The 23,183-nt window shown below is 35.6% G+C and overlaps 1 protein-coding gene across 1 annotated transcript; it reads left to right on the top strand.

Moving 5' to 3' along the window:
* Positions 1-4,210: 4,210 nt before the first annotated feature.
* Smp_131860 (hypothetical protein) lies at positions 4,211-22,831 on the top strand (the record flags this gene model as incomplete). The annotated part of the gene is made up of 10 exons (XM_018799031.1): positions 4,211-4,243; positions 6,383-6,596; positions 6,636-6,733; positions 8,722-8,793; positions 11,728-11,794; positions 14,675-14,734; positions 15,570-15,823; positions 18,816-18,883; positions 20,839-21,122; positions 22,602-22,831. Exons 1-10 carry the CDS (start codon positions 4,226-4,228, stop codon positions 22,829-22,831), a joined length of 1,365 nt encoding a protein of 454 aa, XP_018650861.1. The 5' UTR covers positions 4,211-4,225.
* Between the last annotated feature and the right edge of the window lie 352 nt (positions 22,832-23,183).

The following is a 23,183-nucleotide window of genomic DNA, read 5'->3' as shown; positions in this document are numbered from 1 at the left end:
TCGCATATGGATATGTCGCACATACAACATGAAAAGTCAGGATTTTTTGAGCAGTCTCATGGTTCTCCCGACAGTTTTGACAAAGGTTGTCAGTAACCCTAAGAAAGAATGTTCTTGGACGGACAAGTAAACTAAGACACTCATTGAGGTAAAGTGGAAGTTTTTAGACAACATAAGTACTGATGGGAAAAACACCAACGCTAGTGAGGATATGTTAAAACTCAGGCCCACCATAACATCGATGGTGTTAGAATCTCTTTGTATACTTGTGTCTCCCAACAAAGATTCTCCATATGTGGCTGTGGTCCTCAAAACTTCTAATCTGAGCAAATCGATCTACGTCAATAGGGTTAAAAGGAGTCAAAAGTCACCTTCGAAAACCCTGAACAAACTAGATCTTGTAAGAAAATCAGCTAATGAATCCCCCGTTCAATCTACTCTTATATTGTCCAACCAGTCAACAAAAAGCACGGAAATCCGAACTGAGATCCAAATGCCGAACTTATATGACCCCAAAGTCAACGTACCCAGAAACCTGGACAAATAATCACTGCATCTAATGATTCCTTTATAATCATGAACATTAAAAAACAGTTCTGGACGTCCGCTCATTTTTCAAAGAAAGTAAAGGATGCCTTAGAAAGAGTTAAACAGAAAGCACAAAATTCCTAAAAATTGACCCACTAGTGGCCTAGCCGGGAAAAGGATACCAAACGCCAAAATCATACAAGACTCCCTCATGTAACTTTTATTAACACTGCTGACGTGGAGAATGTTCTGCTGATCAGTCGCTTGATGAAATCCGAAGGTATGTGAGATACTATCTGACATATCATGCTCTCAGCGTAACCTCATCGGGAAAATTTCAAAGAAATCTCGCAAGACGTTATTTCACGGAAGAAACATCATCGTGCAAGATGTCTCAGAAAATACGGACCTAGGTTACGCAGACTATGATATTCTAAAGTAGAAGTCCATATATCAGAACTCGAAGCCTAAGAACATATTCATCAAACAAGCGGTACGATTAGCCAAGATGAACAGGGATTTTGGACCTCGGCTAATGAAGATAACCTTCACATCATCTCAAATGGTGGCTGCCACTATCGAAGTACTTCGAGCCAACAGACGCTAGTAACAGATTAAAATCCGCATGCAACCGGATGGGCCACATAATAAAAGGATTATGCACAAAAGCAAGTTGGAACTTTCTGTTCCACTTAAAGACTGTTAAGAACAAAAAATCGTAGAAGGGACAGGGACTACTCTCAGAAAACCCTGTGTAGTTACGTTGTCTGTCCATTAATAATAGAATCATTCGGACAAACTGTAAGAGAAATCTTACGGGCTTCAAGTCAAAAGCGTCAACTGCCTAAACACAAACGGTGCGAGTTTACACAACAAAATGGACGAGCTGGATGAACCAAGCACTGCTAATAATATTCATCTGTAAGAAATATCCAGGACACAGGCTTCTTCTCAAACTACGGACCAGAAGCTCATGATAACATCAACGTCTTTGTTCTACAGTACCAAAAAGCAAGAAGTGGGCAGAGCATTTTTGTATCTACGTTACTACTAGGTGTCACATCAAGTGTACACACAAGAGTTTATCAATCTTGATGAATCTGTATAATGCTTAGTGAGATTATCTAACACCTTGAGATATCCAGTTAGAGTCATCTACTGGTAGACCATCGGATACACCCATATCCTGATTCTCATAGAATTCAATCTTCTTAATGTCAATTTCTCTGAATTAAGGCACATAGGAGGTGATAGCTCCACTCAAGCTCAGTTCTTCAACCACATCGAATGTCTGAGGTTATTCGGAAATGTGAAGTAAGCAGCTCAATGGAGGAACAGTTAGACACCGTCACACCTAGACTACATATTCACAAACGAAGAATTCTCAATCGGCAACCTCTCAAACCTGACCACTAAGGGAAAAAGAGATCATGCCATCATAGCCTACGATTTTACCAGCAAAGCTGAACGAGAACATCCTACTAACGACAGACTATAGTTTCAAACGTTTGAGTGCCTTAACTTTGCAGAGCAGTCTACACCATGTGGACTGAGAAATCCACCCATAACATGATGTAGACGAACACTGGAATTTCATACTGCACACGATCTTACATGATGCTCACAACCACAGGCAACGTACAGTCATGAAGAATTTTACTCCTCGAATGATAAAACGCATAAGTCATTACCGGATATAACACAAGTGAACTATTGGCGACAGTACACGTGGACATTTCTAACATGCAAGTTACCAGTGCACAGAAGTCACAAGTGAAGATGGGCTTCAGCACCAGACTAAGCTCATATGCAGACCTGTCTCCAGTCCGAAAATTTTGCTTCGTCATGCAACCCCTCCTTGACAAGCTAAAACCGGAGTTTCCCAGTTGTTATTTCCTTATTGTCCAAACAACAATGAGAGTATGACTCCAAGCTTCGTAAAGAACGATATTTTCAAACATTTCAACCATCACATTCAAACTGCATTGATATGAACTTCACCCTCCAATTAACAGGAGCCTCAGTGGCGAATCTGTATCCTAACTTAGTGTATCAGAAACTGCAACACATAAATAATAACATCAAGTTCGGATGTGGTTCATTGTGCTATACTGAGAGTAGTGGCCCCAACCTCGGCAACACCACTTAGTGTTCCCACACTAGCTAAACTGAAGCACAGTCCAACACAACTGGAAGCTGACACACATTACAGCAATGTTTAAAGTAGCTTGATGCAGGAACCTTCAAGACACTGGCCAATGGTACTTCTTTCAAAATACTCAAAATTTATGGAGTCCTTCATATATGACGGTCTATGTGATTACTTATTATCCATAAACTTTTTTTCACCTCAGCAATATGGTTTCAGGAGGAGTCGGTTTTGAACAACCAATCTGCTAACCGCGGTGGGTAGATGGACGATCGTCCCTGATCACATGAAGAAGGTTAACGTTGTAGACCTTGAATTCGCAAAAGCTTCAGATAAAACCACTAATATATGTCTCATCAAACTGCAAGGCATCAAGTCACTGCTAATTGGTCGGTTTACTACATATCTAAATGATAGGATTTTTAGGGTCATTGTAAACTTCACTTCTTCTCAGGCTACAGAACGTCCCAGCGAATTCCGCCAAAGGCTGTCATTGGGATCTCTTCATCTTTAATTCATATGAACGACCTTCCCAAGCGAACCTCGTTTGAGTTACTACTCTTCTCTGATGATATAAAACTTTGGAGAGAAGTCTGCAGCCAATATGACAAGCTGGCACTTTAGGGGGATCTGACTAGACTTCAAAATTGGGAGGATAACAACGGACTTACTTTCAACCCTCCAAAGTATAAATTGGTTCATTTGAAACAAGTTGCAAACCACGTATGCAACTTAGGTAACTCCCCTCTAGAGGCATCCTGATTTGTAAGCGATCTGGGAGTCTTGGTGCCCCATGATCTAGTCTTACACTAACTGTAACGAAATGTCTTTCGACCAAAGCTTGCACTGGTAACGTTGAATGTCGTTTCTGGTCAGTTTGACAGTATAAAATTCCATTTAATCATCAACTGTTTTATTCTACCCCATTTAGAGTATGAAAATATAGTGTTTCCTCTCTCACTCCAAATGGATAACAGTACACCGCAATGAATTGAATGGCTGGTCACTAAATCTGTTCGAGGACTTAACATCAAACCTTATGAAGAGCGTCTCAAGTCATCGAAGTTTTACTCATTAGAGTGTAGGTGTCTGAGTTGTGGCCTTCTAATGAGTTGCAGCATCCCAAACACTCTAAAGCATCCCCCTCAAACACCTACTTGATCTCAGTCTCCGAACAAATCTTAGGGTAACACTCAGAAATTATAGACACAACATAGCAGGATGAACTGTAGGCACACCTTTTACTTTTTGTATGTTGTCAACTTCTGGAATTCTCTGCCGTCTGAGGTGGTTTAAGTGACCTCTCAGGCGTTCTATTAGAGGAAAGTCGATATTTTCCTAAGGACTCAGGACAGTGCCTCACTATGATTTGCTGATATTTTCTTTATAATAGTTAAACATACCTAGGTTGTTATCTGGGGGGCACCGGTGATTCACTGCTACTAGCCCGTTAAGCTAAAGCTTTTCCTATTTGGCTCACAACAGTTCGAACCTTTTGATCAAAATGTATAGCAAGCGCGTTAATTGTGTTTAGCGCTACTGAGAGCCATGAGTATTTTGTCGAAGGTAGGTAGTTGCTTATCATGTTTCGTAAACTCTGACTTAACTACTTCCTTTTAGTCGCTAATATTACTTTTATGTGTTTCAGATCACTCGGATAGACCATCTTATCACTCTAACATAAATATCTTCACTTTGGTTAGGCTTCGTAGAAATGGTTCAATCAGACTTAAATGATCTAAGTCCGCTCTCAGACAAAATAGAGGAATAATAGTCTGCATCTTTAGAGTATGAGCACAAACGTCCCAGTTATCTTGTGAGCTTATGGTTGTTTGACGTCAGCTGTCGCTACTACCATTTACTCGTATCCCTAACATACTTTCAAGTGTGTTTCTTTGGAAGAGTAGGAGAAGCTAGATTTCAAATACTTAACTGAGTACCTCAAAGTTATTGTCCAGTGGTCGGTGAAAGTGGGTGGATATAATACGACAGTATGACAGTGTAACCGGCGGGACTAATTTATGGACAAACCAATCAGATATAAGATAAAGGGTCTCGAAACTCATTCATCCATCTGGCTAAATAGAGTTTTGGCATTGTAACTGATGTCAGTTCGTGATGGAAACCTGAAATCCACTTTTAACTTTAATCATTAACTCTCAATCAAAATCCAAATTCTTCACGCAGGTTTATAACCCTCATTTGGTCCTAGTTATTAGCTGAATAATCAAGATCAGTCTAGCGTCGCTCAAAGGTCGTCCGTAAATTATAGTCCCACCCAACTGTTTTCTGGTTTATGGCTCAAAAAAGTACAGTTCAAGCCTGTTCATTTTAATCTTCATATATCTGGGTCGACAGTTGAACAGCTGAACTGATTTATCAGTTTCATACTGGTTGTGTAAGCCGATCTAGCACAATTTAACTTAGTTATCGAAACATTATTAGAGCTTTTGATAACCGAGATAATAGGATCGTAGATCCCCATCGTAAAAATGATTATTATGACTTCATATAACTTTTTCCGCAACATCTCAAACGCTGGTCTTGTATATATTCTCAAATCTAGGCCCTTCTTCGAAAGTCCTGGTGTAGCCAAGGGTGGGAAAAATCTGCCCACCCTCTTGGAATGCTTGCATAATTTTTCATAGCTTCTGCTAGGGAAGCTCTACTTACTGCTTTCACGTGGTAGGAGTGTTTGCGGAAGTAAAAGAACGAAGAGTGAACATCCAGCGTTTAGACTAGGTGCATACTGTGGGTCCTTCTTGGGGCTGGTAAACTCTGGTCGCAAACCAGTGGTAAACAAAGAATCCAGCATCCCGAGGTGACAACCAATGTATGAAACTAGTTTGGTCACTGGCCATCATGGGAACACATCTGACGTTGCTCCACTGCCTCGTGGATCAGATACTTTGGTCAAGACTCGTGTAGTGGCTCTCTGAGAAAACCAACTTCCTCGGTTTTGGCCGCACAACAGTATCCTACCCTACACATATTTTACTTTGTGTGCTGTATACTATTTTTTGTTGCTCAGTTGTGCCAGATTTTATGTAAACTGAATTAGTTAATTCTAGTGCTAATTTATTTCCTTAAAGATCACACTCTTAATAGAACCCAAGATCTTTAGTATCAATTTAAACTATGATATTAATCGCACCAATGTTATCGATTGATAAATACTTAGCTTTTAAAGTAATAATTTGTATCTTTAGCTGAAGAACCATTCCTTCCCGACCCGTCATTCATCATGGAAATGCGTAGATATGGATCAACCCAAGTTTCCGCGTCACACAAGCATAGTAGGAACTAAGTAAGATGAAAAACAGAGAAACAGCTAATAATATTACTGGTAATAGAAAACTAAACAGGAAATATGATTGGAAAAGAATCTATGAAATGATTGAATAAAAATAAGTACGAGACAATGTGAAACTCAAAACTTAGAAGTTAATCTTATGCAATCAACTCCCAGCCATTAAAAACAAAGTCTCTAACTGTAGATCATTCATTTTTGTAACCTAACAAACGTTTATACCTCTGTCTCTGTACCTTTCTATTGCTGCATATTGCCTATTTCAATCTATCTTATGCTAGCAAGCGTTGTATGCCAGGGTATGGGATGAATAAATATTCATAAAAAGTTTCTCAGACATCTCATTTAACCAAAATTTACATTTCAAGAAAGATATCTGTTTATTTATATTCCAGGCCCCCCTAATTTCAAAGTTTTTTGGCCAAAAACATGTTTTTGGTATTCATGTAACGCCGCTATTTTATCACTTCTGCACAAATTCGGTTCCAAACTATGATATTCAGGAGCCGATAAAAGAAAGCCCTCATACAAATATCCGTAAAAATTACAAAGGCAAGCCATATAAACAAGCTGATTTAGCAACAAGTATAGAATACTTTAATTCTGATGGTATGTCAACGATTTCCCTTTGTTCAACCTTCTTTTTAGTATTTAGAAATACCTATAAAGGAAAACCTGTGTGGTTTCACTACAGACGTAACTATAAGGGACACTTCCCTTCGAGTGTAACAAGAAAAAATTGTGTTGTATGCCTAAATACTTGCTTTGCTTTTTATACGTTTCTTTATCTTCTTGTCGATGAGCACTTATTTACTTGATTTCATGATATTTCTAAACTCTGTTATAGTCTGATTTTTCTAGGTGCACATTTTCTGTTGTCACTGTCATTGTGTTTATTACAATATGTACTATAGATGACAGTATTGACGTATGGATCTGACACAACTAATATATACCAGATAAGTGATTATAATAACATCTCTATCCTATAATAGTTTCCACCCAAATAACATTCACGCAACAATTCATATAATTACAAAGTGGTTTAAACTAATAGTAACGTAGATAGAGAATATTTAGTATACCAACAATTTAATCATTACAACTTATAACGGAATATTTATTAAACATGATATTCACTAAGATGTATTTACATTTTATTCGAAAAACGAATGAAATATTTGTCAGGTGCTATTTTCAAAATTATTGATTCACTGCCGGCATGTTTCACAATTTAACTCATAGGGTTTTGAATATTTTCGTTTCACAAAGTAGATATTTATTTTATAAAAGACTAATGAGTTTATCACGAATTGCTATATGATTCAACTGAACCGTTCGATAAACCTGACAACCCACAACTCATATCATTCCCTACTCCCAGCGACTACCCGTTGACAAGGGGGAATAATCATTCAGACCTTACCATTAATAGTTACAACTGGGAAATCTAAAGGTCTAGTAATTCTGGTTATAGCCTTAAGAATGAATTATTGATAGTGACGTTTAGGAAAACCTTATTTATAGTTGTCCTTACTAAGTTTTGACTTAATAATTCCAAATAAATTGAGCATCGGGTAGCAAATTAATAGTATTAGTAGTATATTCGTAATATTCCAATTAGTAGAAATATAAATTTCTGACTTTTCGTGACGTAGTGTAGGCCACTTTTTCACAGAATAAATATACGGAATGTCAGAAATTTAAATTTCTACTCATTGTCATATCACAAATATATCGTTTCATCATAAACTTTGTTTATGTTTCGGTGTAACTTTGAGAAGCTTTTCGTTCATATCTTGACTGAATGTCGAATAAATAAAACGTTTCATTAGAATTACAGGCTGATACATCATATTTTTATATAGTGACAGTTAACTTTGAATTAGGGTTATACATATATATATATATTCACTGCTGATTTTGATGTATTTTATTTGACAAAATTTAGAAGGGGAACAAGATCTTCCACAAACTGCTTGCAGTATTGTACTGTGATTGATAACGTTATCTAGGTGTTTAGATGAACAAAATATTGATGCGTACAAGTTCATAGTGATTATATAGTCAGCTCACGATGCTCAAGCACTTGTTCATTGTTGTATACGAATTCGATTGGCATATCGTCGTACCCAATTTTAAAATTATTGTAAATTGTAGACTTTTGTTGTACGTAATCATCCTCCATACATTGGAAAAAATGTACAATGCAGTACCTCTTTGATAATAACTACCATTGTTTCTTCATGAATGCAATTCTCACTTGTTTCATCAAATGAATTGAATTTCTAAATCGGTTATCCCTTAAAAAACAACTTAATGTAGACACTTAACTTTCCAAACCAATCGGGTTTCGATTGAAGACGTCTAACAAATTTACAACCCCAATGCACCATCATTGTCTCTCATATCAGATTAAACTCAAATGTATCGCGCACACACGCCGATATTTTCATGAATCAAACTAGATTAAATGCATGAATTATGCAACTTATAATCTGTGAAAGACATCGTTTTTAGTGCCAATAAGTCGAAAGACTGTGTATTAAGAAACGAGTATGTGATTTTGACCATATATCCAGTAACCAAACCCCGACTTTTCAAATCTCATGCCAAACATTGCTTCAGTCCTATTCATTCGAGACTTTTTATTTCCCATTTTCTTTAAAAGGACTTAAATCATTCACTAATTGTTTTATAATTTGGTTTCTAACTTTTTTCTGATTGCTCGCAGCATTTTGGCAAATATGTAAGCTCAAATCCATGCCCTATTTGTCGTGATGAATATTTGGTATTAAGTCATCGAGTAAGTGAAGCTGTTTCTTAAACTTCATTGAAAGCATATTCATCAACTCGTGACATGACGTTTCCTTATTTTAATTGATATGCTACTGTCATCTAAGATCACTGTTTACCTCGAAAACTATAAAATTTTCAAATAAATGTGGATATATATTCCCAATGTACATTCATTTCAAAAGATATCAAGTGTGACCTTCAGTCAGTGATTCCTAACATTTGAGTGGTCTCAGGTAGAGTACTCACCTTACAATTTCCCACAATCTTCAATATATCGTGTAGATGTAGACGGTACCTTAGCTTGCGTAATATGCATATCCTAAACTATCTGCATTATTGAAAGTTTATAACTCTGTCAACTAATTCATCTTTTTTGTCTAGAGATCTACTTTTAGCCTCTACATTTCTCATAACAAGCTCCCGAAAGATACTTACGATTGATTATTCAACATTTATTGTAGCTATCTGCCTTTCACAAACATACCTTATAGTCGTAGAATAACAAAATGAACCGCTACCAAACATACTTACTTACGCCTGTTACCCCTCGTGGAGGAGCATAGGCCGCACACCAGTATTCTCCATCCAACCCTGTCCTGGGCAATCCTTTCCAGTTAACATATATCCTTTTCTTATCTGCTTCTATTTCCCTGCGTAATGTGTTCTTTGGCCTTCCTCTTTTTCGCTTCCTTTCCGGACTCCAAGTTAGGGCTTGCCTCGTGATGCAGTTTGGTGATTTCCTTAATGTGTATCTGATCCACTTCCAACATACCCATCGAATAATTAGCATATGAATGTATGGTCGTTCTACTTAGAGTTAATAAATGCTTTCAAATATATGCGTTCTCTTAATTGAAATTTAACTATTCCCTGCTTGTATCTGAAATCGTTTTTGGGTCAATAGCTTTCACTTATATCTATACCAAGTATTCGATCATAAGTGTTTTCAAAACATTCTCTACCTTCAATAAGACCTTGGAGTTAACAATCCGAACATTATCCCTAAAGTACTTGATAAAGCTGACCAATGAACTAACGGAGATGCAAATTTTTATCAGCCGAAATGGCTGAGTCATGTGCTACATATGTTCAAACATTCCCTACTTGACTGTTATGACAGCTAGCGTAAGTGTGGTTTTAAAAGCCGATTTTAGATGGTCAAACCAAATCATGGTCTAACGTCAGTTCATATAGTTACGGACGTTTGAGTTTAAGTTGTCTAGGGGTAGGAGTGCACTGGCTTCGTGAGTGGAGTCCGGAAGACAACTGTAATCAATCGTTGAAAACTTCGGGTGATATGGCTAAAAATTGATAGTAGCATTTGTATGGATTCATCTCTGATATATCCTAGATCGTTTTGTGTCCAATAATCTCGCTGTCCTATTTGAATTCAAACATGGGTGCATTTCCTAATAATGTTCTATCTGTTGCGTCTGAAAGTTTACACACTTTAAGGAAGATATATAACCCAGCATAGATTTTCTTGTTACTGACTCACTGATTATCGACTATATTAAACCAAGAAACTATACTTGGTTAAATTTCAGTTCAGCGATAAATAATTTATTGGCAACATCTCATTCATCATAAATCTATACATCTTTGTCAATATATTTAGAATTATACCCGAATAGTAATGTGTATATTAGAGGGGTTGTAACACGAACATTCATGAGCTCCACTTTCAGTTACAAGTGTTCACATCCCTATCCAACCACTACTCTATTTACAACTATTAAGTAGTATCTCCAGCCTTCATATAACAAACGTAACGCAACATCCAGTTCAAGCGTATACATTTAGTCTATATTTTTATCTTGAAGTGAAGTAATTTTCTCAATAAATAAATAAGTTTGTCATTTTGTTTATCGTATAATATATTACAAAACTTCTAATAACGACAATAATAATAATGCATATTCTGAATATAATAACCACAGAATTCATGTCAGTTTACAGGTATGATCAACTTGATATAAATAGTGTAGAGAACAAACATGATGTAAGATTGTTTTAAGTTTACTAGTCCAAGAATTGTTTAGGTGGTACATTTACGACATGTATTACAGCAATGAAATAAAACAGCCGAGAACTTTTAATTCTTCTTAAGAGGACATCCTGTTGGTGTATGAACGGTGCATCTAAGGTCATTTCTTGCACCATAACGAAATAATTATAACTATCTACAACTAGAGAAAATAAAACGGAAGCAAAGAGCACGGAACAAAAAGGCAATAATTACTACGATAGGTTAGTTAGGTCTAGCATAATACATCTGTCAGGTCATTTTATTATAAACGGCTCATGTTAAATATTATCCAAATTAGTTAAGGTTGCCAGGGACGGTGTTAGTGTAAAGTAACAGCTGGTAGAGAGGTTTACTTACGGCATTCAGTAATAAAAACGACTAAACATTTAAAGTTCCCATAATCTCCCCTGTGGAATAAGATACACTTGCAAGTGTAAGAATATTTAAATCATTTTCAGAGGAGAAGAATCAATGCAGCGAACAAAGGATGGAAATGACTTTATCTTATGGATAGATTGTGGTAGATTATTCCGGAGTCTGGAAAATTTACTAGTAAAATAATTCATATAAAGAGATTCAAAATGCGATTGTTTCACTAGTAACAAAGAGTTTCTACATACTGAACTACTTCATTAGATGTAAAAGATAGTTTATTAAGTATTTTGAAGAAAAGGATTAGATTTAGTTTGAGTCTCCTCTTCCATAAAAGATCAAGTCCAAGTTTCTTACATCTAAACTTATAATTTAAGGTACAATCAGTCCCAAGAATGTGAAGTGTAAATTGCCTCTGAATGGATTCCAACCCTAATTTATCCTTTTATTTCAAAAACTGACTTCATTAAATATGGTTATTTTTAATATCATACATTTATTATTTAATCTCGCCTATCACTTCTTTTTTTTCTAATTTAGCACATTGAACTATTAAAGCAGTTTATCAATCCGGATACTTTAGAAATCTTTCCATTGTCTAAAACTGGTAAGTGTTTCTGTTATATTGTTTACTGGCGTTTCGTCTGTTCAATAAGTAATCGATTATTTCTGTTTTCTACAACGTAAAATGTACTCCCATATTTTGTTTTAGATAGTGACTGGTAGCGGTATTCGGGACGCTCGTTTCATTGTACTCGGGATTGATCAGTTGGATGTATATACATCTCAGAGCTAATTTTCCCATTGAGACTCGAATCTAGTTTCTATTACGTTTTCTACTAAATATGAAAATCAACTCCGAGACGCATACATGTCCAGTTGATGAGTTGCAGGTAGGACAAGACTCACTTCCTTAGTTCCACTGCGACTCTGTCCAAAAAATATAATTAACTTGTAACTGCGTATAGTATCGAGGGGGTCATCTCGAAGATCCTGTATGTCAACATAAACCGATTAAATATAACCCTAGATGTGAGCCTGATCCCTTAGTGATCGGAACACTTGGCTTTTAAGCAGTAGGTTATACATTCGAACCAAGTTTTACATATGTCGGTTTGGGCAGGTGGATAATATTACTACCCTTTACATGATTGGTGTACCTCAAAGTAGAGTACATAAACATGTTTGTGATATGCGAGTTACCATCTGCTGTTCGTGTCCTGATTACAAACAACAAAGGGATATAAATCTTTACAAATAATAAAGTGTATCAGTAAAACAAAACTTAGTCACATATACATTCATTTGTAAAGTTGTGGCTCATTTAGCTTAGATATTCGAATTTTACCAAATAAATCACTGGTTAAAAATGACTTTGCTTACCAATTTTTAGCCAATTACCTAGTACTAAACATAATAAATAGGTATCATAGTCGTCTAAAATTCACAAACACACCTAAACTTATGAGTCGTTGCGAAATTAGATACGTTTTATGGAATGAAGTGCAATCAAATTTATACAATTATCATGTAGAACAATGTATAAATAATCGGTTTTTGTTCATAGTTGATTTAAGGCAATAATTTTAAAGAATAATTTTAAAAAATAAAAGTCTTTCAATGGGAATCTCATAATCTTATGAGACTGTCAATGATAACTTGTTCAAATTATGGTATAACTTTTTTATCGGAAAAGAAACGATAACGTTAACTAGCTTTGTTATTTCCAAGTAAATAAATTCAGATCAATAATCTTGGGCAGCATCATGTAGTAATAGCAGACGACAAAGCACATTTTGTACACAAAGACTTTCAATACTATCCAGTGCCTCCAACGTCATTAAACATAGTGGAGTTTGACCTCTAGGTTCATTAGTCTAAAATATATCTACATATAAAAGTACACAAGACTGGAGAAAGTTAAAGAATATTAATACCATGCTGTATTTTAGTGAACGAGAACACAAGTGGGGACAATCGAATGTATTTTAGTACAAAATTACAGAACATTTTAGTAAAATCTGAGATCCATACAGTGAATACTTCATTTGCAGAATGTCAATCAATCATCTCAGACTTTATTGTCCTTTCGTTTCCACACCAGACATTCTTTGTTTTCGTTCTCTTTACTTTGATCTTCTTAACCTTCTGCCTCCAGGCATTTCACTTTTGGTTGGTGATACATACTACTTACATCTGTCGACATCAGTAGCACATACCAGTATCACAACTAACTCATACAATCATTTCAGAAAATTGAATTACACTATCTGAAAGCACGTTGTACAGTTTAACAAACTAATCAAAATTATGTTTTATAAAAACTCAATTTACTAGCTCACATTCATCCAACTTTTATCTTTCTACTAATTTTAGGAGATTCTTGTTATTTCCTATTTGTTAAGATTGTAACCTATTAACTAATCAAAATCTATAGTTAAAAAAAAGCATTAAATAATGGCATAATTTGAATGTTTTTTTTTAGAAACCTTCAGTCATTAGTATGGATGAATTGGTCCTCTATCTTTATTCTAAATACTCAGCTTTAATACTATTTCATATTTCCTTTCCTTATCAATTTTTATTCATTTCCTCTAATTCTGTTTCCTATGTTCAGCTTTCTACTAGCCATTGATATCATTAGTATTGTTTCTTAACTCTGAAATTTAAATTGCCTAACGTGACCAATACCCGAAAGTTAGCTGAATCGTTATGCGGTAATGGAACTACTGAACGGCTAATTAAATATTTTAGAATTTTAAAACTGTTGTTTGTATACAAAAGCTATGGGCGTTCAAACTAAAACGTGATACCAGTCCATGAAGCTATTGAATGTTGTTCTGAGCCTTTCTGATAAATGTAAATTAACTAGTTATAGTCTGCGCAATTACCTTGACCAAGTGGTCAGAAACGTCGAGCGAAATACCTCAGAATCGATTACAACAGAACAGATAAATTCACTTTTTATCTTCCTCCAGATATTGAGCTCCAATATCTTTTCTCTCTGTCTTTTCGAACCATACTCTCGATGTTTAGTGTTACTCATTATCATGACTACTACATTATTTTGACATTTCTACTTTGTTTCATTCTTCATCATCGGTGAATTTATAACGAGTAATATGTGTCTCGCTTCCTGAATAGATAGATTGCTTAAGTTCCTTATATTGTGATAACTTTTAATTGTTAACGTGCTTGAATCTTAAACAGTGAGTGGTCTAAACGCTCTCCGATTCTCTTTCTGTCTACTACAGTTTGAGGAATCACTGGGCAATATAACGAAACTGGCGGCTCTCATTGAAAGAACCATATCTGAAGGTCGACTGAGTACATGAATTGCTTCTCTGATTATGTTAATGTTTTAACAAAATAGATAATGCGCATTTATAAGGTATAAAAATGATCGGTAATTTTGAATGCTTATTGTTAATTTGTTTTTATTTGCACAAATTAAAATAATTTATTCTACAATTGACTATATTTATAGGTATATGCAGACATCAGTATAAAATTCTACAACTTGAAGTTGAAAAAGCAAGTGATTTAGGTAAGTGTTTTTTCCAGATTATTTGTGCGTTGATCGGAAGCCAAAAGAGAAGGCAGTATAAGAGACTATATGTGTTTACTTAACATTCATATAACACTTGTAAGACCACTGATATTTGTGTCATTTCTCAAAATATTATAGAAATGTTCGAAACATGTTTGACGAAATATAATTGCCTTCATGAACTGATATTAAGTAGAAAACCATTAAAAATTGAAAAGGACTGAAGAAATTTCAATCAAATTAGACACTATTGAACAATGCATTTTCAAAAACTGGTTTATATATATATATATATATATAATATATATTAGTCCTGTGTCCACATGTCCACATTCCTCGAAGAGTTCCGATTTAGACTGTAGCAACCGTTCGGTGGTGCTTAGTTTACAATATTTCCCAAGCTAATATAAGTCCATGATAACAATTACTTTCAAATTGTGCAAAAAATCACCATGAAATGAAGTAAATAATATCACATTTACTCACTGGTGACTAACTTTGTAGTATAGTTCTCCCAGTTCTATTAAAAATTCATGACTTGTGTATAGTTAGTGAAGTCGGAGAACAGAAGCACAGTGAGGCTTAATTGATGACGTTCAATGTATATAGTGTTATATCACGAATTGACTATATTTAAACGTGTATATCATTGGATTACAACTCAGTTATAGTTTAAAAGCATCTTCCGTTTGATCTTGTGCATGAAAGAAGATTCTGGCGGTCGATAGATGAGATAAATACACATCAATTGATACTGTTATATAATAAAGATAATTTTCCTTTCTTTAAAATAATTAACTAATTTGCTATTTTTTGCATTGAATCTCTTCAGGTTTAATTCAAACATGGTTGCCTTTCTACTTATATAATTATCATGATTACTATGATTATTTACCAAAGGATCAATTAAATGAATTACTTAAAATCAATAATAGCCATCTCACACATCAAAATGCTGTTATATCATCAAATGATATTGCCTCCTTACCGTTAGATATACAAGAAATTTTAAAAACGAATCAATCTATACCACATACAACGGAATTCACCATTCAATTACCGGAAATTAATATTGATCGACCAAAGGTCAATAAACGTTATCAGATGGAGGAAGATTATAAAGCATTGTTGATGCGTCGGAGACGATCACGTTCATTTATTTTGAATTAAAACTAAAAATCAATAATGATGATAACATATTTTAAACCTAGGGAATAACTGTGAAGTCTGGAATATGTGTACATAGAATAAATAAATTAACGAAAATGAAAGATAGTACTTTTGTATCTATGTTTTTGTGTACTTGCTTATGTTCGTAATGTGCTTGATCGATTGGCTTTCTCATGATAGAAATTAATTTATTTTCACAGTTGAAATCACGAGTCGATCTAAGCTAGACCACTATTGAAAACCTGGAAGCACTGGACGGCCGTTCAGTCTTAGTGTGATACTCCCTAGCAGTGTGCATCTATGATCTAGCACCGAAGGGACTCGAACCTAGGATTTTTAATCTCGTGTGCGACCGCTTAACTTCTGGACCACTGATCCGGCATCCAGAGGGTTCAACGTCTAACTTCAATCGATCCACGGTCTTGCGCAACCCTTCATCCATCGTCTTTGATGGATATCTGCCTCACAACCTACACGGTTTGGACTCCACCGATCACGGCTTCTCACTAGAACTCCAGGACTTACATCCTGAAGCTAGTCACTAGTAGAAAAATAATCGTTATCAGTATGGGTGATTTGTGGAGATCGTAGTATTTTTGCTGAAAAATATGGTAATTGGAAGACATGCTTAAGCTATAAGCTTTTGATCACAGATGTCTTCGAAGTATTGCTCCCGTTTCGTGCAGCAACTGAGCAAACAATTTTAGTGTCAAGCATAGGAAAAGACAAACGGGTTGATGTTGTCATGAATTTTTATTGACTGAGTCAGTAAGGGCATGTAACATGCATCCCTAACCACTGCCTATCTCGATGCGCGATTATTGCTGGTGTAGAAGTAGGTTACGAGAAAGCTAAGGGGACCAACCCGAAACGGGACTTCAGTTCATGGAATTACTGTCTGTTGGTTTGTGCCCATGTTGGTGGATACAAACTACATGATTGGAGTCCGCGCGTTTTCCACGCTCATTGACTATAGACTTCGGATGACATGGCTGTAGATCTGATATGCTTGATGCTAATACGAGTTCACCTTATTCAGTAAACGCAACGAAGATCAAAGACATAGTGACACGATAAGCTATTCTAATCCGTTGTCCCCGACCTCGCTAACTAGATCAAGAAGTCTTGATGAGGCGTAGAGAATGTATTCCACAAGCACCTAGAAAATACGAGGTCACTAAGCACACAAACCAAGCTTATTTATACAATGATGGAAACGCCCTCGGGAGAGCCGAAAAATCCGTCAACTAATGACAGTCAAGGATTTCCGAGTGGGAAATGTAAGCTGTAGGTCAACTATGCGTCTCTCGGCGCGAAAACATAAAATCCAAATTTTCAGAATAAAATTACAAAACTAGAACCTTTTCCAAGTGAGTTCTGGGGATCTAACGTCCTCAACAAGATCGTCCACAATAGTTCATATGCATTCAATCATCATCTCGATCTTGATATACACCTTTCCTCTATCTTGGCGACCAGCAAGTGATGATCTGAGGTTATATCAGCTCCTCACATCCTCCATCGCCCTTCTGAACTTTGTATTGATGCAGATATGGTCGATTTGGTTCTGTGTAGTGTGGTCCGGTGAAGTCCATGTGGCTTTGTGTGGGAATATGGTACCGCCTATGAACAGTTTGTTGAAGGCACATACGTTTGCAAATCTCTCACCATTTTCGTTATTTTTTCCTAGTCCATGTCATCCCATGATGTCTTTGTATCCGGTGCTGTCCATTCCAACCTTGGTATTTAGGTCTCCCATCATAATGGTCAAGTCTTTTGTTGGGCATTTCTCGACGATTGATTGCAGCCTATCGTAGAATTGATCTTTAACGTCTTCATTGTAATCATTGGTAGGCGCATAGCATTGGATTACGTTCATTGTAATGCCCTCTTTTTTGTTTTGAAGGAGGCTTTGATGATCCTGGGTCCATGGGATTCCCATCCTATAAGTGCTTTTTGTGCTTGTTTAGATAGCATCAGTGCAACGCCTTGTGTATGTGGAGCATTTTCTTCCTCATTGCTGGAGTATAACAGCAGCTCCCCTGAAGTTAGTCTTTGTTGTCCAACTTGCGTCCAATGTGTTCCACTGATTCCAAGCACCTCCAATTTGTATCTTTTCATTTCTGTAGCAATTTGGATGGCTCTCCCGGTTCCCCATATAATACAATTAGTAGTTTTTTAAAATAACTATACTTTTAGACATGATGATCACTACATGTACATAAATTAATGATTTCTCCGGTTGTCAGAATCGGCATTACCCTCGTGACTTTCGAAAAAACTCGGCTTTTACCAATGAGGCATAATAACTCTTCTCAATGAAGACCTTCTTACTCCCAGGCCAGAGTTTAGGTGGTTTGAATTCTTCTTTCTGGTTAGCGTTTTTAGAGAGTTAGTTTTCTACGAGAAGGGGGGCGCTAACCCCATGCCCAATCCTCCTCCTTTACCAGGGCTTGGAACCGGCAGTAACCCCAGAGGGGCTCCAGGCGGAGAAATGGAAACATATATGAGAAGAATGAACGACAACTGGATAGAACTAGAAAGGAAGGCCCAGGACATAGTGGGTTGAAGAATGCTAGTCGGCGGACTATGCTCGATTGGGGGTAACAGGCGTAAGTAAGTGAGTATGACCTTAAGTACAACTTTCCACATACTTTCAAAGGCATCAGTACTTCTAATAATCTTGTATCGTTTAAGTTTAAGGATCATCGATATCACCATTGCATCCAGTTTGTAGTTGCGTGAATCAATGGAAAAAGAACCATAGCCAAAGTCTAGTTAAAATACTTCTTAATATATCCTACTCATTATTTCATCCTGTTTTTCTCAACAGTTGTTGGGTTTTTCAGGCTTTTGATTGATTTACGTCGTTTTTCTTTCTATTTCCCCTTGTTAAATATTATTTTAGTTGCGTCTATTACATAACAGTTTCCTTTCCAAAGAAGGAAGTTTGTATCAACGTGGAAGGAATATATGGTAAGAATATGAATGAGATATTCTTTGATTTGGTTTGTCAATGCTATCCATCATAATCTGTCATATATTCTTTGTCTAATGTGGGGCCTCAAAGAAATAATTTATAAAATTCTCCAATGTCATTAAAATCAAAGTTTTTCTGTATTGAATTTATCGGATCACCAAGTTACATATATTCACTTGTTTTGTACACATGAATTCTCGAATTTTCAAAGTTCTTTTTGGGAGGGGGTCTGCATGAAGTAGTCACTCTAGGGAATATTTCTGCAAGTGATTTGGAGCGTTCACTACCCCTGGGTCCTAAAATGGTAGAGTTAACCAATCACTGATTTTTGTGATTATTCAAACTATCAAAGATCATAGTTCAAAATGTCATCGCTGTAACTAAACATATGCACATAATACCACATATATCTTCAAAAAGGACCCGATCAACTTACATAACTAATCAGATTCAATAAGGGGGACTTTGTAATAATAGTGTTCGTCTCTTACCCCAGAACAACGACTAGTTTGAATGTCTAAAATGTATAGTCTAAATTATGTATCAGTACATAGGCAAATTAAGTGACACTTATCATGATCGCTATCTTGGCACTTTTATTGTATCATTTTTGTGGTTCACGTTACTAGATAATTATGTCTTATATACTGAATTCTTCATTGACCCAATAGATCGATTATCGAGTAGTAATGTTAATTTGCATTTCACTTTCATAGTTTAAAACTCTGTTATAGTTTGGTGATAAACTGTATAAATATTAATTGCTTATATCTCGCAAAAACTTAGTCGTTCCTGATAATAAACGATACAGTCTGGGCATCAAAATATATCAAGCAGTTGTTCATATCATATAAAAGTTATTGGACTTATGAAATTGTGGCCTAATGATTAAAAATACGCTTTCAACCAGTAAGTTATAATCTCGTTTCTGGTTCCACATACCACGTTTCGAGCAGCTAAGTAGTATCAGTAGCCTTCATACAAACAGTCAGTTTATTACATAGTACTAAGGTATAAAAGAAAGCTGTTTAAAACTGGTATCTTTCGGTTCATCACGAATCTATCGCTGGGGTCTGAGAGGTAGTGCAACCCAATGGCTTACCAGACATGGTTCACAACAGAAACCGATAGTGATGTTACCGTAATTTTATTTTCCTCTCCTCACATAGGCGAAAGAAACCTGTTAAACTAAAAGAATCCTCTTGGGTTGTATTTTTTCTATCTGTTTATCCCATTATTTTTTCCCCATATTCACTCGTTTTCATCCATTTATTGTTTTTTTATTATTATAATCACTTTACATCCTCTATCTCTTCGTAATTTCATTTTCTTATTGCGTGTTGCACATTTATTTTCCTATCCCTTCGTACCTATATTGATGTCTTTAAATGAACAGATAATTAAATAACCTCAATATACAAATCCAAACTTCGTATATGAATACCGTAACACACATACCTGACATGTGTCCATCAACATAGAGAACGAGTATATATAATCTTCGAGGATCGCATTCTGTCACAAATTGGTTGAGGTCGGAAATGTAAACTATTGGATCCAGGCTTACTGCTAATAGTAAGATCGAAAGGTCTTATGTTCAACCAATAATCTATCGGGTAGTAGATACATACCACTCAAAATGGCCTTAACTACAACTAAACGTCTCTTCAATGTTTCCTGGTTTTTACTAGTTGCCCAACTGTAATCATTTCATGATCAATTTAAGTACCTCTCCGTTTGTGTCTTATCCCAACAATGGTTACACAAAGAATATTGACCTTAATTTAAATGTCATTGCAGGTTCCTCAGGTTAGACATCAGTCAAAATTTAAGACGTCTCAACATTTTAATTTTTCTATTCTAAACTACTCAATAATTCATTTATCCTGCATTATTGTTTTTTTAAATCTACCCCGTATATCCTATCTATCTATGTGTTATTATGCATCAGGACATCAATTAATGAAGGTCATGGATCACTGTATTTTATTGCTCCACAAACACGTCTACGTGTAGTTGACAATAGTCCATGGAGTAGTATTGCTCCCGCAACTCATATAAACACTGGTAAAGATCAGTCAGTCAAGAAAGTTTCTAACACTGATCAAAAACTATCAAAACCGATTACAGATATGAAAGATGTGTCCAATTTAATTTCATTAGGTTCAAAAGCACTATCAATTAAACCGGCAAAATGTATCCGTGTTTATAATAAACGAAATAAAGGAACTATAGGTAACATATATTGAAGTTATTTAATTTAACTTTTCTTAAAAAAGCATTCACAAATTTATATATATATATATATAATTTCTCGAACTATATCTTTGATGCCTAGTCTTTTCTGTTATCATTAATACTGTTACTACCTCTACTACTGTGAGCATTTGCCCTGGACAATATCATCTCGCCGTGCTAATGGGATATGTCAATTTGAAACGATGTACACACATACCAGGTTCTTCTATGCTATGTTTGATTGACTGACTGATTGAAATTACTTAATTTCCATCTGTTTTTAATGTCAATTATTTAAGTTTGCAAAAATTCTATTGTAACGTTTCAATTTTTACGGAGTGTTAACCAAACATCATTAGATGCGGGATGCAGTATCACCGTTAATTTCATTCATTTGTATTGGTTCGAATATTCCCGTTGATGTTTAGGACTACAAATCAGTCTCCTTTGGCATTTGTGCATCCTGTGCGAATTGCCTCTATATTGCCTTAAGGCACAAGCCTTATAGATAGAGATGGTTGGTGGCTGGCAATGGAATCCAGGACGCGCGTTCCATCCGACTTGTGCTTCGTTCGCTTCAGATGCCTTTGCGTTACCCACTTAGCTACTGAGTCCAGAGTGAACACCAACTCTGAAATGCGGGTATACCCAGCTGGCGAGTCCCAAAGAGAACGAAACGCGCGTCCTGGATTCCACTGCTAGCTACTATCCCTCTCTGCTTGTAACTTCAGCCAAGAAAATTGTTAAATTCCGCATAATGGTTATTATCTCAGAAATTATTTGATGATACAAAATGGCTTTTACTTTACAATCAATGTATACGTCAATACTTTGTTTCCTATTTTAAGAATAATAAAATTTTTCATTCGTTACCACATAATTTCGACAGTTTTTCGTTTGCACACACATTGATACACTAATTTCTTAAACCATGTTGGAGGTAAAAAGCACTGTAACTGTTTATTTATAATTTGATAATCAATAATGGGAAATTTTTTCGTCTTGGAAACAAAATCATTATAATATTATGCAAACACTTGATCAATGTAATCGATTTCATGATTATATATTTGCTAATGGAATATCTTCTTTTAAATGATAAAGTAAGACTGGTAACTCAAATCTCTATTGATACTTTTAATCGTCTAACCATACTCTAAACTCTTGAATGATTTAAATTGTAAAACTTTCATCGTTCTCATCAGTGCCTATATTTCATATGTAACTGAAGCTTTCAAAAATCATTCTGCAAGTAACTAAATCAATTCATCTTATTAAATTTAGTTATCACTTCTTTATGACAAACCATTGGATGATCAATCATTGAGTTCATCTTTTTTCTAGGTTAACATCTACATTATTTATACCTCACAGTTACATACATACATATATAATGCACACAATGACTGTAGCGCATCCATATACAAACGATGTTCAGTTCTATTCTCTTAAATTTTCCCAATCTACATTTTTCAGGTGATAAAGTATTGGTTGCTGTTAATGGAGAAATGAAAAGAGGTTGGATTGTTGGTGCACGGCTACCATCTGTTAATGGTTGGCCACGTTTTGACTCAAACAATATTGTGCTTGTTGATAATGATGGCAATCCACTAGGTACACGAATACTTGTCCCAATACCAGCGCGATTAAGAAGTTTATCAGGAGATATAACGAAAATTTTGTCAATAGCTAGTTCATTTGTATGAGAAAAATAATAAATAAAATAGAAAACAATAATTTTTTCAGTTATTATTTCCTCTTCTTGTTTATCATTGTTTTAATAGAAGAAGGCTGAAGCATAATTGTGTTTCTTCTTAGGTATAGTGATCAATCATCTAACCGATTTTGTTGTAGTTAAAAGTAATTCACAACTTTAGGACCTAGTCTCATCAGTCAGTCAGTCACAACGTAGAACTTCGTACGTACCTACATCAGTTCGAGTTGCCATATCATATTAACACAGAGATGCAGTTGTCGATTCAAATCCATTAGTGGTAGAAGTAGTAAGAGTATAAGCAGTAATCCGAAAGATTAGGGTTTGAAGATGTTATTCAAGGT

This window comes from Schistosoma mansoni, chromosome 3, assembly GCF_000237925.1.
Source record: "Schistosoma mansoni strain Puerto Rico chromosome 3, complete genome".
In the NCBI taxonomy this organism is placed as follows: Eukaryota; Metazoa; Platyhelminthes; class Trematoda; order Strigeidida; family Schistosomatidae; genus Schistosoma; species Schistosoma mansoni.
Note: the sequence above shows the minus strand (reverse complement) of the source record. Positions and strands in the feature narration are given on the sequence as shown.